This window comes from Tamandua tetradactyla, chromosome 2 (genome assembly GCF_023851605.1).
Source record: "Tamandua tetradactyla isolate mTamTet1 chromosome 2, mTamTet1.pri, whole genome shotgun sequence".
Taxonomy (NCBI): domain Eukaryota; kingdom Metazoa; phylum Chordata; class Mammalia; order Pilosa; family Myrmecophagidae; genus Tamandua; species Tamandua tetradactyla.
The window spans coordinates 161296724-161313663 of record NC_135328.1 but is presented as its reverse complement, the minus strand read 5'-3'; the positions used below and the strand labels follow the sequence as shown (position 1 = coordinate 161313663).

Sequence of the window (16940 nt, the reverse complement as noted above, 5' to 3'; positions counted from 1 at the left end):
TATTTATATTGAAGAGTATTCTCAAGTTAAGATAATGTTTGTGGATGCTTTAGAGGCTAGATAGTAATCATAAGGTGATTGAATAGCCAAATGGAATTGGAATACACTGGGACAATTGCCAGGAGCTGTTTGAATCTGCCCTCTTTCTCATCCTTTGCCAGGGATCTTGCATTATCTCTTCAAAGTAGAATAAGTTTGAATGGCTATATATTAATATAACTTTCTTTTCTTTGTTTTTTCCTCAACTGATTGCTATAAAATAGATTTGCTATTTTTTCTTGTCTGTGATATTAGATCACAGGCTTCCTTATATGTATACTTTAGATAACTTTGGATCACTTCAGTGTTCAACTTGACAAAGGCATGTATGGGATGCCATCAGGACTGGAGAATATCAGAAGATAAGGATTATATAACCACCACTGCTCTAATTTATTGATACATAGTGTGTTATCCTTTAATAGGATGATCAAAATGGGTTGGCACTGGAAGATATAATACTGAAGCTTATAAAATGTTTAGGAAAGTTTTTTTTTCTGAGTCAGATCAGGATCATCTGTGTGTCTTCAATCTTCTACAGTTATACTAGGACATAGCTATGATAGGAAATTGGTCCTGGCATCACTCACACACACACACACACACACACACATACACATACACATATACATATATATTAGATTGGACATTGCAGAGGAAGATAGCACTAGGGTGTAGGACTCTGAAGTGGGAGAACCAGAGAGTAGGCCAATGATGCATCTTTAGATGGCCAGAGCCAAAAATCTGTGACCACACCTCAAGGAGTCAGATGTGGCCTGAAACCACTGGGTCAGGAATTCAGTATCTCTAGAAGGGAGTAGGAGCTAGTGCAAAGGCAGAAGTAAACTCAAGATGCCATCAAAAGGAGTCTCCAACCATATGGTTTCCACTGAAACCTGAAGGAGTGGACAGATGTTTAGTTGAAACTCTTGGTCCTGTAGCACTGTTCTCTTAATGGAGGAATCTAAGGCAGGTTATAAATTCTTATCTTTCTACATGTCTTTTGATACCATAAGCTCTCAGAACACCCCATAATTCTTATTCAATTATACATGCCCTTCATAGTACTTATTAGATATTTGAGTGAGGTGTTCATTAACTAACATCATCTTTCACTAAACTCTAAGCTCCATGAGGGAAGAGACAATATCTGTGCCTGGTACTTAATAAAAACTTACTAAATATTTTTGAAATGAAAGGGGAAAAAGGAAGAAGGGAGGAGTGGAGAGACAGTGATTGAGCCAGTGCACAAATAGCTATTTTGTTTCTTTTCCTTATGTGGGGAGAGCATTCCCTGATTGAAATTTGTGTTGAGCCCTCATGGAGGCAAGAGTTGTACCTAGCTGTTTCTTCCTTCTAGCCCTTTGCACATGTAGTTCTTTCTATATGGAACATTCTTCTCTCTTCCCACTGACGTTTGCCTCTGTTCCTCACTCTTCTTCCACTCCCACGGAGACTAATCATTCATCTGACTGACACATTCATTTTTTTTAGCCGTCTTAATGCCTTCAGATTAGTTACAATCAACTCTGGGTTCTGGAAGCTATTTTGTCATTTTATGATAATTTTACATTTATCTGTTCTTATTTATTATTGGTTGATCTTACAGCTGAATTCTCCAAAGCAGGTCTTAATTTTCTGATCTTGAGGCAGCATCTCATTATTTCCTCTGTTTGTTTGACTATGGTACCCATCTCCTGAACCCCTTGTTTTACCACAGCCATCTTCATGGGACACCTTCAGGAAGGAAGCTGCTTCTTGTCTACCTAGAGTCCCCGCTGCTTGAGCTCTTCATTGCTTTTTGTTTCCGTATTCTTTTCCTGTTATTGAGAAAAGGAGATACAGCAGGCAAGATAAACACAGCAGAATGAAGTACTTCAAAATTATTTCGTTCTTTCACGTGCCTGATTGGCAGGCTTTGCAGTGATTTGTAAATATCTTTCCATGCATGAGCTTAAATCAGCCTGTAGTTAACATCCAATAGATTTTGAATTGATCAGAACTAGTGACATGACCTTAAATGAGTAACCTAACTTTTCTTAGCCTCAGTGTCCTTATCTGTCAAATGGAGATCTTGATAGTATCTTCACAGCTTTGTTGTAGGAAGTTTTCATGATGACTCACACAACGCTGCCTTGCATAGTGCTTGGTGTATAACAGGAACTCCATAAGATGCAGTTTGTTTCCTTTCCTTCCTCCCCCTGTTTAGCCTCCTTCCCTCATATTGCTTCTAATTGATATCATCCTCATGTTTTTAGGGGACAAATCCGTGGGTCCAGGGACTTCACCAAGATCTTGGAAAGTTTGGGCGTGACTTTGTGATCTTTTTGTTTTTAACTCTCGGACCTCTTTCTCTTGGGAGCATCAGAAAATTCCTTGGCCTTGATTATTTATGCAGTTTTTTCCATACTCCCCATATTGTCATGGCCTTGTTTAAATCATGTTATCGGCAAGTCTAACTGAAATGGCAATTTAATATTGTCCTGTGTTGCATCATTGCATATATTATTTTGGTATGTCATGGACCTGTCAGCAAGTCTTGATGAAGTACAGAGCCAAATAGTAACAAACCTGAAACCTGACAGATCTTTAACAGAAGCAACCCCAATTGGTACAATGGTATTTCTTCAAAAATAAAGCCCTTTTGGTTGCTTTGATACAATTAGCAGTTCAGTTCAAGTCATTATATCTCCCCATGAGCTGAGTTTTCAGCGCTGGTAATTCAGTTTGTTGTATGGCTTGGAAAAGCAGCCATCTAGGCCCATGGTGTACTGAAAGCCACAGCCAGGAATATCTTGGTAATTTATCCCCACTCTCAGCTCTAATTATTCTGTTATTCACTAGCTTGTTTGATTGAGACTCTCCAGGTTCTGCCTTCCCTGAACAGAGAACAAAAGGTTTCCCTTGAAAGTGGGGGCCTGGCAATGTCAGTACAGTGAACTGTGTATAAATAAAGCAGCAAAGCCGACTTCATTTTTATAAAATCTTGTTGAAGAAATACATGATAACGATCAGGCCCCTGGAACTCAGGCTGTGTTTTTGATGGGTGCTTTGCTCTGCGTAAAAGCAGGAAAGTCAGAAGTTTTCCTTGCTGTTGCTGAGGCTGCTTCCATTATCTCCAGAGTATGGCTGGGATGACCCTTTCCCTTTGTTTATCTCAGAGTGTAGAGGCCCCACCTGCCTAGAAAAACTCTGATATATACACAGTAGTCTCAGTTAATATCTTCTGAGCATTTCCACATTTTTTAATGGTTTTTTAAAATAAAGATGATGATAATTATAGCAGTTACTATTGCTTATATAAGAATGTAAGTTCTTATTGATGATCGAAAATGATATTTACTTATATTACTGCATTTTAATACTCCTAGGACTAGAGTGATCTGGCTGGGCTATTCCTTCTTTTCCCTCGTTCTCCCAGTTAGCTTTGGGTCTTTTCTTTTTTCTGGTCTGATCCCCGCCCCACCCCCCACCCCCCCCAAAAAAGCGAAAAAGGTAAAAGAATCTTCAGGATGTAAACCCAGAGTTTTGGGAACTAAGTTGGGGGAGGGTACTTGAGAGGGGGCAAAAAAGTAGGTTTTTAAAAATAACATTTTTTTTCAAACTTTTAAGTAAATTGTGCAATGTAGAAGACTGAAAAACACAAGCAAAGAATACAAAAGTCATGCAGAATCACAAGCAGTTTACAACTGACCTATCCTTCTAGGTCCTGTATCTGTATGTACACAGCTGAGCATACAGTGTCACGTGGTTGAGATCACACAGACTGTATCATGCTTTTTTTTTTAAAGGAGTATTTACTTTTTCAAGGTTCCAAAGCCACGAGTATTGTGATAACCAAGAATACCAACTCTATCAAGTGAAGAAAAAAAGTATTCCTGCCTTCTTGGGGACAAAAGTTTCATAAAAGACAACAATGGCAGCGGGCTGCCATGGATATTGACAGAGTTACAAATACTGCATTCCCTTAATGCTAAATTTAAAATGAAATATTAAACAAGAGTACAATAAATTTAATGTGTCTAAGAAAATTCATTATCAGATCTATATTGACATATTAGCAAAACGGTATGTTTCCATTGAATTATTTAACAGTGTTTTCCTATGATATAGTCAAGAGATGTGCACATAGAATTCTTACATCAAAATGGAAATATGAACACATCTGCATACATTTCTCCCCCTGCACTTCCTTCTGCTCCTCTGCAGCCAACTTAATGAACGAGTCCTGGTATATACCACTGAGAGGTGGTTTAACAATTCCATGTCAAAGATTTATTTTTTCTATTAACTTAAAAAAAGATATTTCAAATTCTTTAGTTCACTAGCTCTACTTTTTATTGTACATTGTCACCTCAAGATAACTAAAAAAGCTTAGATGTTGTGAAATAATAAAACTTATCCTCAGTAAACACAGGTATTTTATAGCAATTGCACGTAGAACAATAGTTAGAATCTAAAATTGTCTTCTAAATACACAGATTCTAGCAAAGAGCCCTTTCCTTTGCCCTTCCTCTTCCTTTTCTACCATTTCAGTGTCTGTGTAGAGAAATACCTCAAGCTCTAAGAGGTGGATTAACAAAGGTCATTCCCAGAAGACAGTCCTTCCTATAAACTAAACCAAGTACATTTATGTATGGATTACTTTACTACCTCTATTTTTAATATACTTTGGACATTAGGTATTGTCCTTTAATTCACAGCAATAACTAGAATGCCTGTGTAGATCAGTGATCAGAAGATCATGAAACTGAATTTGTTTAACACCTGACAGGCAATGAATCCTTCCCTCTGAACTTCCTTCCCTGCCCCCACCACCATCCCATCAGCATACTGCTCCAAGACATCTAGTTTAACAATGCCTTTTCTCAAATGCATCATTCCTGTGTATTAACAGAAAAAAATATTTATAGTTTTATTCTGCACTCTCTACTATTAACATCTTATATAGTTCTGAGCCTCCAAAAAACTAGATGTTTCAAATAAGGACTTAAGTGTGTCCATGATACACATAGTAGCATTTAATAAAGCACACACATGTAACAAAGGATACAATCTGAAAATGTCTTCTAAATAGGAACATACTGGCCTAAAACCCTTTCTGTCTCGCCTGTATCAACCCACTGGTTTCATCTGCAATACTTAGAGGGGATTTTGACAATTTTACTTCCACAAGTGAAATTCCATCATTTTCAGAACAAAGTCTTCCTGTGAATTTTAACACAAAATGTATTACTTTACTAATTGTACTTCTGCCATACACTGAAAACTTCCTTTAACATCTAGAAGGACTAGATGATATAATATTAGGATTGGTTTGTCTATTACATATACTAAATACACAGTCAAGTCAAACAAAAAGCACAGAATTTATAGGATGACGGTTATCTTACCCAACTATAGACCGACTGGCATAAGGCCCTTGACCCTTCCTTCTCCACACTCTCTCAAACAGCAGGAACATAATGTGTTATGCTCTGGAGGTATTTGACCATTTGTTTCTAAAGGATATTTCATATGAATTTTAACAAAACAGTGTCTACAAAATGTGTTATTTTATTACCTTTACTTTAAACATGCTTTGTATACTTGTAAACATTTAGAAAGACTCAGTGCTTCAAAGAAGAACTTAATTTTTCCCACTATATACACAATCATGTTGAATAAACTATATACATGCTACAATGGTTATATCAGAAAGTGTCTTCTGAACAGAAGAATTCTGGTCTGGAACTCTTATTTCTTCCAATTCTTTTTCTACACCACAAACCCATTGGATGAATTACAGGCACATGTGTCACTTAGATGTGGTTTTACGATTTCATTTCCAAAAGTCATTTTTAGAAGACAGCCTTTCTATGAATTTTAACACAAAATGTACAAAATGTGTTAGTTTGCTAGCATTACTTTTGCCCTACATTAGCGACCTCTTTAATATCTAGAGACTAGATATTATAAAACTAGGGCTCGTTTGTACAGTGTATATACTATATGTAGTACAACAAAGTTCAATGAATGCACATAACAAACAGAGCAATAGATGATCAGAAATTTTCTAGTACGTACTGACAAAACACCTTTTGTAATTTCTTCCCTCCCACTTCCTTCAAACCAGTGAAAAAGTACAAGAGTCAGTGTTCAGAGGTGATTTAACAATTCCATTTCCAAAGACAATATTTCTTGCCAATTTTTAAAAGCTTTTATGGTGTTATCCTACCACCTCTATTTTTAGTTATATCAAGCACTTCTAAACATTTAGAAAGACTAGATATTTCAAATAAGAACTCTGTATGTCTAATCTAAACATGGAATTGTTAGGTAAAGCTGCACATACATAACAATGGTTATAACCTGAGATATCTCCTAAACATGACCATGTTGGCCTCGAACCGCTCCCTCTTCAGTTCCTCTTTTTCACTGCCAGTTCAGTGGACAACTGTAATGCTTAGAGGTGGTTGAAAAAATTCATACCCAAAAATCATTTACAGAAGACAAGCTTTTCAATGAATTTCAATGCAAACTATATAAAACATGCTAGTTTTACTAACTCTACTTCGTCATACATTGGCAACCTCTTTAACATCTAGAGACTAGATGTCGCAAAATTAGGGCTCATTTGTCTATTATATACACTATATATATACAGTAAAAAAAAGGCAGAGAGCATGCAGGAAGGTTTTGTCTGAAATTGTCCAAGTATAACACATTAGCACATTACATTTTGCAATTACTTCCCTCCCACCTCCTCCAAACCACTGAGTATATATAGACAATATGTGCTGCCCACAGAGATGGTTTAACAATCCCATTTCTAAAAGACACTATTTCCTATGAATTTGAGCTAACAATATTTAAAGAGTAATATTTTACAACTTCTACTTTTAACATAGTTTGGGCACTTCTAAACACACCTAGACAGACTAATGTTTCAAATACTTAGTTTGTCTACTGTATACAGAGCAGTCTTGAATAAACTGCACATGTAATAACAGCCATAATTGAAAGTGTCTTCTAATTATGAACATTCTGGTCTAGAACCCTGCCCTTTTATCGGTTCTCTACCAACCCTGTGGGCTATAATACTCCAAATTTCAGAACACAGTCTCTCCTAGGAAGTTTAGCACAAAGTGTATAATATGTATTAGTTTACTAACTCTATTTTTGTCATTCACTGGCAACCTCTTTAACATCCAGAAGACCAGATGTTGTGAATTAGGACATATACACTGTATACACAGGAAAATAAAATCGAATGCGTGAACATAGGGACAGTGGTTAATCTTGCCTCATTATAAAAACAGTAGCATAGAGCCCTTTGTACTTCCATCTCCCTCCTCCCCAAAACCAGTGCACAAAATATGTACTACTCAAAGAGGTGGTATGGCATTGCAAAAAATAATAATAATAAAAAATACCTACAATATTTCAAATGAATTTTAACAAAAAGATACTTACAAAGTGTGTTCTTTTACACTACTTTTAACATGTGTCAGGCACTTCAGAACATCTAGGAAAAGGAGGCATTTCAAAAAACTACTTAGTATTGTCAACTATATATGCAGTAGAGAAAAATAAAATGTACACACAGAACAACGGTTATAATATGAAAATATCTTCTAAGTATAACCAGTCTGGTATAGAACCTCCCCTCTTCTCAGCCTTCTGCTCTGTTCTCTAACCCACAGAATAGGAGTGGATGTGTGTCGCTCCTGATACAACTTCCAGAGGCAGTCTAAATTCCATTTCAAAGTCATTTCCAGAAGACATTTCTTTTCTATGACTTCAAAATTTTTTTAACAAATGGGCATTACAGAATGCATGATTTTTTTTAATGCTATCATACCTCTGCAACTTCTTTACATCTAGAAAGCCTAGGTGTAGCAAAAGTTTTCTTTTAAAAGGTTGTGAAGATGGGGAGTGGGGTGGGATTGAAAGCAGCTTTTTAAAATTATATTCACAGGCTTTCTATAAATAGCCAGTAAAGATCCCAAAGGGTGGTGGGCACTTCCTACAGGACAATGTGGTACGTTATTCTACTATTTTTTCCAATATTAAGCAATGTCAGGTAGAAGACTAACCTGTGGATGGCCCGCTAACCATTTTACCCATTGTTGTCTAGGGTTCCGTTCACCCTCCAGGCCTGTTAAGGTGTTTGTCCATCGTTATGGGGATGAAATGGCATCTTGTCCAGCTGAGAATGAGTAGCCACCAGGTCCCAGATCAACAGGGCACCTTGGCTGAGAAATGGCCCAGTTCCAGTTGACTCAGACCCACCTTCTGGACCCTGGAATCCCTTCAAGGCTCTCCGTGGTTCGTGTAGCCGCCTCCTTTCTCTCCCCTCGCACCAAGTGCAGGCTGGCTCTGTGGGGGCTTAGCCGCCGCTGGGCAGGGAGGCTGGCAGGGTCCAGGCTCAAAAAGCCCACACCAACAGGTCATCATGGGGTAGGGGAGGGCAGGGTCGCTGGCTCTCTGCAGGGCAAGAACCCCAGGTCATTGTTGGAACCCCCCCGCCCACCCACTGTCCTGGAGGGCTCAGAGAACCAGGCCATGCTCCGCTTTTCACCACATTCACTGCCAAAAGTCAAAAAAGGTAGATTTTAATCTCCCATTTTTTGTCAAGGTGTCCCTTCCTTTAGCTGCACCTTGCATCCTCCTTTCACTAAAGGTGAACCTTAGTCTTCTGCCATGGTGTGGAAGTGGTAGGTACCAGGTGGCTCATAGTGAGAGCATATGGGGGTCTATACTTCCTAAATGGACTCACAACTATCCTGCTGTTTTTAGCACTACTTTTTTTTGGGTGCATGGTTGGGGACTCAAACCTGGGCCTCCCACATGGAAGGGGAACATTCTACACTGAACCTCCTGTGCACCCTAGCACCACTTTTATCTCTACTTTCAGAGGTACCTGAAAGTGGTGTCACCACTTCTTGATCCTTGCTGGGTCTGTGTAGGTCAATCAGTTTGCATTTAGGTTTGCCCAGTGCTGTTTAGATTTTAACTTTCTCAAGTCTGCCACAAGTAACTACTCATCCATCTGTTTTCCGGCTTTCGCATTTTTGTTGCTGTAATTTTCTGTTCTATTTTTTTTTGTCGTTGTGGCTTTTTCCCTTTTTGAAATATTCTTATACTGCTGCTTTTTGGGGGTTTTCAAAGGGCACAGAGGTCAACATGTGTAGTCAATCTGTTATGTATAATTGGAAGCCTCTTTTTGTTTTCACATTTTGTGAAAAAGGAAAGAAGATCTGTTAGAGATTTTACCATTGAAATAAAACCTATATTTTTGTGTCTGGGCAGGTAGGTGATGGGGGGAATATGAAGTAAGCAAAATGCCTTTTCAGGAAGCTCTTCTTGTCCTGTTGAGTGAGGTCTGTGGGCTGTGCAAGGAACCCAGTGCTCTGCTGCTGCTCCTGGACACTCCAGCAATCTAAGTTTGTCTCTTCTAGGGCCTGCACAGAGAGCAGTAGCTGAAAAGGTGGACTTTATAGTCCAAGAATTAAAAAAATAATAATTAGAGTCTTGAAATCTTCCTTTCATAACTGAGGTGCTAGGGTTCTCATTCGTTCATGTAGTAAACACATTAAAATTTGCATGAGAGACCTTATGCTTGCTGCTGGGTATAACATAATGAATAAGACAGATGTGGTCCATCTCTGGTAGGATGTGGTTAGGCCTAATATACTGAAATTCCCGGGAATCTAGATGGAATATCAGGAATGAAAAGAAAACAAAAACGCTGACATTCTTTTATGATAATGAGGTAGATCCTTAAGTGCTGATTTGGCCTTCCCTACACATACACACGCACTCTTGCCTAAAATAGTATAAAACACAACAGTCCCACAGTTTCTGGACTCCTCCACTCTGTCAGATCCTTTAATCAACACGAGGTGTTGAAACCACAGAACTTCAGTCAAACCTATATAAAGAGCAAGAGTGACCCTGGGTGACGACATGGAATTGTATCGTCATGAACTGCTGATTTTGTGTACAGTTTTTACACTGCTTACTTTTGCACTGCTTGCCAGTGCTTACACAGATGAAAGTTACTTTAGCTAAGTTCAAGGTGCAGTCTAACAAATTATCATTTCTTCTATAACTCATGAGTCTTGGTGGATTCACCCTTTTTATCATTGTGTAATGTCCTTTTTAACCCTGGTAAAATATCTTGTTCTGAAGTCGACTTATATGATATTAATATAGCCATTTCAACTTTGTCAGGGTTAGTGATTACATGGCATATCTTTTTGTTTCCTTTTTTCTGTAACCTATCTGTTTCTTAAAGACAATATATAGTTGGGTTTTATTTTTAATTTTTATCCAGCCTGATGATCTCTGCCTTTAAACTGAGGGTTTTGCATGAACTATAATTTATCATATAATTATGCTTCTAAGGCATCTTTCTTATAGGATCTCTACTAAATGCTCAAAGGAATCAATGAAGACTTTCTGCTCTGATTTCTTGGTAACTTAAATGATTCTCAGCTCTTTGTGATCTCTAAGAACTGTTCAGCTTTACTGCCTTCCAGTCACTTTTTGCTAGACCTTATGGAGTTTAGTATACATATGTACATCTTAGTATTTAGCCAAGATTTAAGAGGACCCCACCATAAAGTTTTGAAACTCTTTTTCTGCCTAGCTTCCTCCTCTTTGGAAGTCTGTGCCACTGCACCTTCCAGCCATCTCACATTCCCTGAAGTTTGTTCTTTGTCTTTACAATTTAGTAAAGCGGCTCTGCTTTCCTTGGATACCTCTTCCTGCTTTGTGGTTTGGCATGTGCCTCTAGGCAGAAAGCCACAGTGTTCTTAGGACTGACCTCGTTTGTTTCCTTCTCTCAGATCACAGTCTTGTGCTACCTGTTGTTCAAGATCGGAAAGCAGTTTTATGGTTGTGTTTTGTTTTCTCCTACTGTTCCATTCTCTGTTACTCCATGATGGTCAGAAATGGAAGCCTCTATTCTTACTTCAATAAATGTTCTTATCTTCACCATATACTTTTTATTCTTCCATATAAATTCATTTTTCCCTCCTTTAATAAATTAGTGTGGCAAAGCACACTCATAGTTTTGTTTTTTATTTTTTTTGCATGGGCAGGCACCAGTAACTCATAGATTTTTATATTAAGTTCAGTAATTGATTTTTATGCCAACATTCATATGTGAAAGTGGTGCTTGATTTTGGTTTCTTATACTGTCCTTGTTTGGTTTTTAAAACAAAGTTATTCTACCCTTGTAGATAATGTGAGAGCATTCCAACTTTCAAATACTTTGGTGTGCTCTGTTTCCTAAGCATATCTTAGGGCTTTCTAGTACAACTCTCTGGCCTTGAGGTTTCATTTGCCATTTATAATATTGTTTCAATTCTTTAAGAGAATAAGTTCAATTAAGTTTCCTGGAGTCGATTTTGGTAGATTCTATTTTCCTAGAAAGTTGTCTATTCCATTTGAATTTTCAAATGTATTATCATAATGTTGGTCACATTATCCTTTTATTTTTTTCCTGTTCACATCTGCTATATCTTTGATTCCTCATATTTGTTATTTTTGCTTTTTCTCACTTTTCCTTAATTTTGCTTGATGTTTTTCTGTTTCATTCATCTTTTCATAGAACCGTGCTTTGTCTGTTGATTCCAGAATTTTATCTTGATATTTTATGAGTTTCATCTACTTTTATGCTTACTATTCCTTTTAAAACCTTTCTTCCAGTTTAATCTATTATTATTTTTATAATTTCCTAAGTTGGCAGCTTAGGTTATTAATTTTTAGGCATTCATCTTTTAAAAGCTTTTAAAACTCCAAGTTTCCCAGTAAATACCACTCTACTCTTATAGTTTCTGCTTGTATTATAAAACATTCTCCCTCCCTCTCCCCTATGCAAGTATATTGAATTGATTTTTTTATTGTATTTGAGTCCTTTGATTCCTCAATAGCAGTAATAATTATTATGTTGGTTTATGTGTTTCTTCAGATTCTGAAAGTATAATAAAATCTTTAAATAGAAATGTGTATTTTTAAGTGCTTTTTTATTTCTGGGAGCACTTGTTTTATATACTTGATACTATATTATTAGGTTCATAAAGTTTTATGATTGGTAATATTCTATGATTGAGCATTTTGTCATTATGAAATGTTCCTCTTTGCCTTGTTTTTGATCTTGTATACTATTTTGTCTGGTAATTATATTGTAATATTTAAATTTTTATTTGTATTCTTTGTTCAGCTTTAGTTTTTAACCTTTAACATTTTAAAAATCACATTAAAAAAGAACTATATAATAGGCAAGATGTAGCTTAATTTTAACCATAATGTGATTATCTTTTCACCAGGTGTAGAATTCAGCCCATTCACATTTGATATAATAGTAAAACTTATTGGTTATATTCCTTGCATCTTATATAATAGAAAATATATAACATTGCACCTTTTTCCTTTTGTTTTAAGTTTCTTTGGCTGCTCAAGCAAATACAATGGTTTGGCTTAAACAGTGGAAACTTACTAGCTCATGGTTTTTGGGCTAGGAAAGATTTCAAATGAAAGCATTACCTTGGCAGTGCTTTCTTCCTGAAGACTGGTGTTCTGGAGTGGTTGCTGGTGATGTTTGATCATGGGCATTGTAACTGTATGTACCCCCCCAAAATTATATTCTTAAAGTTAATCCATTCTTGTGGGTATAAACCTATTGTGAATAGATAGTTTTTTTTTAAAATAGGCACTTTTGATGAGGTTACTTCAGTTAAGGCATAGCCCAAAGTGGTTCTTAATCCTCTTACTGGAGTAAGAGGATTTGTAAGAGAAAAAAATTCAGACAGAGAGAGAGAAAACTGTGGAAGCAAGAAACTGAAATCAATAAAACCCAGAAGAGAAGGGAGAGATCAGCAGATTCCACCTTGTGTCTTGCTATGTGGCAGAGGAGCTAAGGATCACTGGCAGCCAGTCTTTGGGAAGAAAGCATGGCCTTGATGATGTTTTTATTTGGACATTTTCCTCAGCCTCAAAACTGTAAGCTTGCAAGCTAATAAATTCCTATGGTTGAAGTCCATGCATTTTGTCATATCTGCTTTGAGCAAGCAAGGAAACTAAAACATGCCCAAACATATAAATGCATCCTAAGATACTTTTTTTATGTATCCCATCTCCATTCTCTGACATTGAGGTTTTGCTTACTTAGCTTAGTATTTTAAGTTCGAAGTGATTATTAGGTTTTTCCTTACGAGATAGCATACCTCTTAATGTTTCAAGAAAAAATGCATACCATGTAATATTACAAATTCCTGTTTACGTTATCATAATCCATTTAACTTGAAGTGTTTGTGTACGTGCGTGTGTGTGTGTGTGTGTGTGTGTGTGTGTGTGTGAGAGAGAGAGAGAGGGAGGGAGGGGGGATAAAGTGTGGGGTTGAGAAAGCAAATGAAAATGAAGGTTGTGTTCACCACCACTGGGCTCCTCTTGTCTTCAAATTCACCTATGTTGAAGAAGCTGCTCTGAATCAATTGTTATTTGCTTGTGTTCTTTCTTAAGTATTATCCTTAGAGAGTATACATAGATGGTTTGCTTTTTGAATCTTTGCATGTTAAAAATGTTTTTTTCTCTGATAGCTGAATAATATTTTGTCAAGTATAGGATTGTTTGGTCAATTTTTTTAGTAGTCTGTACATTATTCCACTGTCTTCTACATTCCAGGGTTGTAGATGAGAATTTCTTAGCTAGTCTGAATCCCTTGTCTTTGTAAATACTTGTTCTTTCTGTCTGGAAGCATATATAATTTTCTATTTACTCTTGAAATTCAAATATTTCCTAGATTCATTTCTTGAACTTAGTGAAATTTTTAATTTGTAAGCTTAAGTCTTCAGCTTAGTCTGATAATTCTAGTATTACATTCTTGTCATTATACCATCTTGTTCATTGTTTTTTCTTCTTTTTAAAATATCGTTCCTGGAATGCTTGTTATTCTCATGTTAGGCTACTAGCTCTGTGCGCCAAGCCTCCTATTTCTACCTCTTTGATCCTTATTTATCCCTCTTTATGTAGCATGTTTCTTTCTCTTTGTCTTCTAGGCCATTAATTTGATTTCATCAGGGCCAGTGATGATCTTCCAGGTTCTACCAGTTACCCAATTCCAAAGCTGTTTCCACAGTTTAGGTATTTGAAGTAGCAACATCCCATTTTCCAGTACCAAAAAACTGTTTTGTTCAGCGTTCTTCAGATGCACAGAACCAACAGTGGCTCACACAACTGTGAGATTGGGCAAGTACGAATTCCATAGGGCAGACTACAAGCTGGGAATCTTTTTTTTTTTTTTTTTTTTTTAACATGGGCAGGCACCGGGAATCGAACCCGGGTCCTCTGGCGTGGCAGGCAAGCATTCTTGCCTGCTGAGCCACCGTGGCCTGCCCCAAGCTGGGAATCTTGATGATGGTTTTCAGTGAATTCCCCAAGAGAATCTGTCAAAGATGGAAATTCTCACTTCTGACAGCTGAAATCATCACTTTTCCCCTTAAGGCCTTCAACTGATTGGATAAGTCTTCTTTCATTACTGAAGGCAGTCTCTTTGTTGATTGTAGATAAAGTCAGCCATAGCTACAGTCAACTTACTGATTATTGAAATCCATGAAATATCCTCACAGTAACATTCAGACTAGTTCTTGTTTGACCAGACCACTGGATACCATAACTTAGTGAAGTTGACACATGAACTTAACCATCACAGTCCAGATTGGAACTTGGAGAAGAGGCTCTGAACTCAGCCTGCCCTCCACTGGGACTTCCTGAGAAGGAATACATGAGCTGAGTTGCAAAAGCTGATTAGGAGTTAGATGCATAAAGCGGAAAAATATCCCAGGCAGAATGAAGCAAAGAATGCAAAGCACAGGGAAGTGAGAAATCAAGGCCCAGTATTGGAAACTTCGAATAATTCAATATTGCAGAGTGGAAAAAGCAAAGGTGAGAATGGCAAGAGAGAAAGCTGGGCACAGATCATATCAATAAGGGTCTTTTAAGCTCTGCTAGGGTTTGGATTTTACCCTGAATATAGTGAGGAACAATAGTTTTAACTAGAGAATATAATCAGATTTTATTTTATAAAGCTTGCTTTGGGCACAATTCGGAAAACAGATTGGAAGGCAATAGGGTTATGGGGAAAATATGTAAAGAAACAATTAATTACACAACACGATAAGGGCTGTCGTAGAAGAAATACTACATGATCTGGATGCTCAGAGAAAGAATACCTAACCCAGCACTGGCATCTCAGCTTAGGCTAGAAGAAGATTTTGAGTTATCAGAGCAAAGTTCCTGGGAAGAGTTTTCCTTCCAAATAGACAGGAGTTTGGTAAAGGCACAGAAGTATAACACATAACTTTTTACAGAAAACTGATGAAACATAGAATACTAAGGGTAAATCTATGAGCTGGGAAGGAAAAAACCTCAGTATTCAAGTCTTCTTCCTATTAAATACTGTTTCAGGTTGCTTTATATCATGTTATTCATTATCTACATTGGGCACTTCTTTTTCTACTTTTTAACTATAGAGAATTTTGAACATAGACAAATTAAAAAGTCATATAATGAAGCCCCATGCACCTGTCATCCAGCTCCAACAACCACCAACCCATGGCTAATCCTGTCCTGTCTATAACCCCATTCGTTTCCACTTCCCATGTTATTTTGAAGCAGTTCCCCAATATCTTATCATTTCATACATAAATATCTCAGTACATTATCTCTAAATGATAAGGAAATTTTTTATGTACCACAATTATCAATATCACACCTAAATTAAAATTAATGCTCAATATCATCAAATAGTGTTGTGATTTCTAATTGTCTCAGCAAATGCATGTAAATATAAATATGGATATAAATATAAATATTCACATACATGATTTGTTTTATCAGGATCCAAATAAAGGGCTGGGATTCTTTTGAAAGTAAAAGGAAGTGCTGTCAATACTTAACAGGTATAAATCGGGACTTTTTATCTGAACGAGAATGTTTTGTACCTAACATAACTATTTTGGTTTATTCTACTTTCTCAGTATTACTACAAATATTTGTGCAGGTAATTGGCAAAATATAAAGGAAGCTCAGCTCATATTATTGCTTTTACCTTTCTCCTGTGTCCTTAGGTCTCTCTGCTCACTGGTGTGTAAATGGACATACTTGGCAGACAAAGGCTGGGATGACAGTTTCTGGAAGATGATTGGTTTGGAAGACTTTGTTTCTGATAATTACAGCAAAATAGGTAAAAGAATTAAAAAATCTCAAGTGTGTGTGTGCATGTGCATGTATGAGGATATCTTCTTGTTTTTTATTTTGTTTTTTTCCGAATTAAAATGTGGGAAGAGCACTATGTACCTTAGTGGGCCCTTGTCTTAGGGCTCATATGAACTCAGTGGAAATACATGCTATGAAAATTTGCAATGAAATTTAGAATTCTGGAAATTAGGCTAGACTGGGGAAGATATTTGTATGGAACAGCTGGGTATGGTATAATCAAGAGTGTGTATGAATAAATTATTTCTAGTCAGTACTAGAAAAATAGTTCCATGAATTAGGTTCAAGGGGCAAGGCAAGACCATATATATATATATAAATGAACAGAATCAAAGCTTGACACATTAGAAATAAGACATAAACTGGAATATGAATCCTTGATTCTTGACAAAGGCTCTAGAGCACAAGATGCCCAGTCTTATGTGGTACTTACTGCATGATAAAGGTATGGGTAAGGGTTTACCTGATAAAAGAACTCAGATGCTAGGAATATCTAATGATAGCTGGCATTTTAAAGTTTAAATGTCATGATCATTTAAATGATCATTTCACAAGAACGTATTTATTTTGTCTAGCCAGATAGCTGTAAATTCTAGCTATCATCAAGAAAGTAGTAATGCCTAATTAAATAGAAA

At 36.8% G+C, this 16940-nt stretch overlaps 1 protein-coding gene across 16 annotated transcripts in view; it reads left to right on the top strand.

Annotated features, from left to right (window-relative positions):
• Positions 1–16940, top strand: part of FGGY (FGGY carbohydrate kinase domain containing) — a 515661-nt gene that overhangs the window by 206842 nt on the left and 291879 nt on the right. For all 16 annotated transcript variants that reach the window (XM_077149482.1, XM_077149492.1, XM_077149484.1 and 13 more), the window contains one exon: positions 16158–16273. In XM_077149482.1, coding sequence (XP_077005597.1) covers positions 16158–16273 — 116 coding nt within the window. The remainder of the gene's footprint in view (positions 1–16157; positions 16274–16940) is intronic.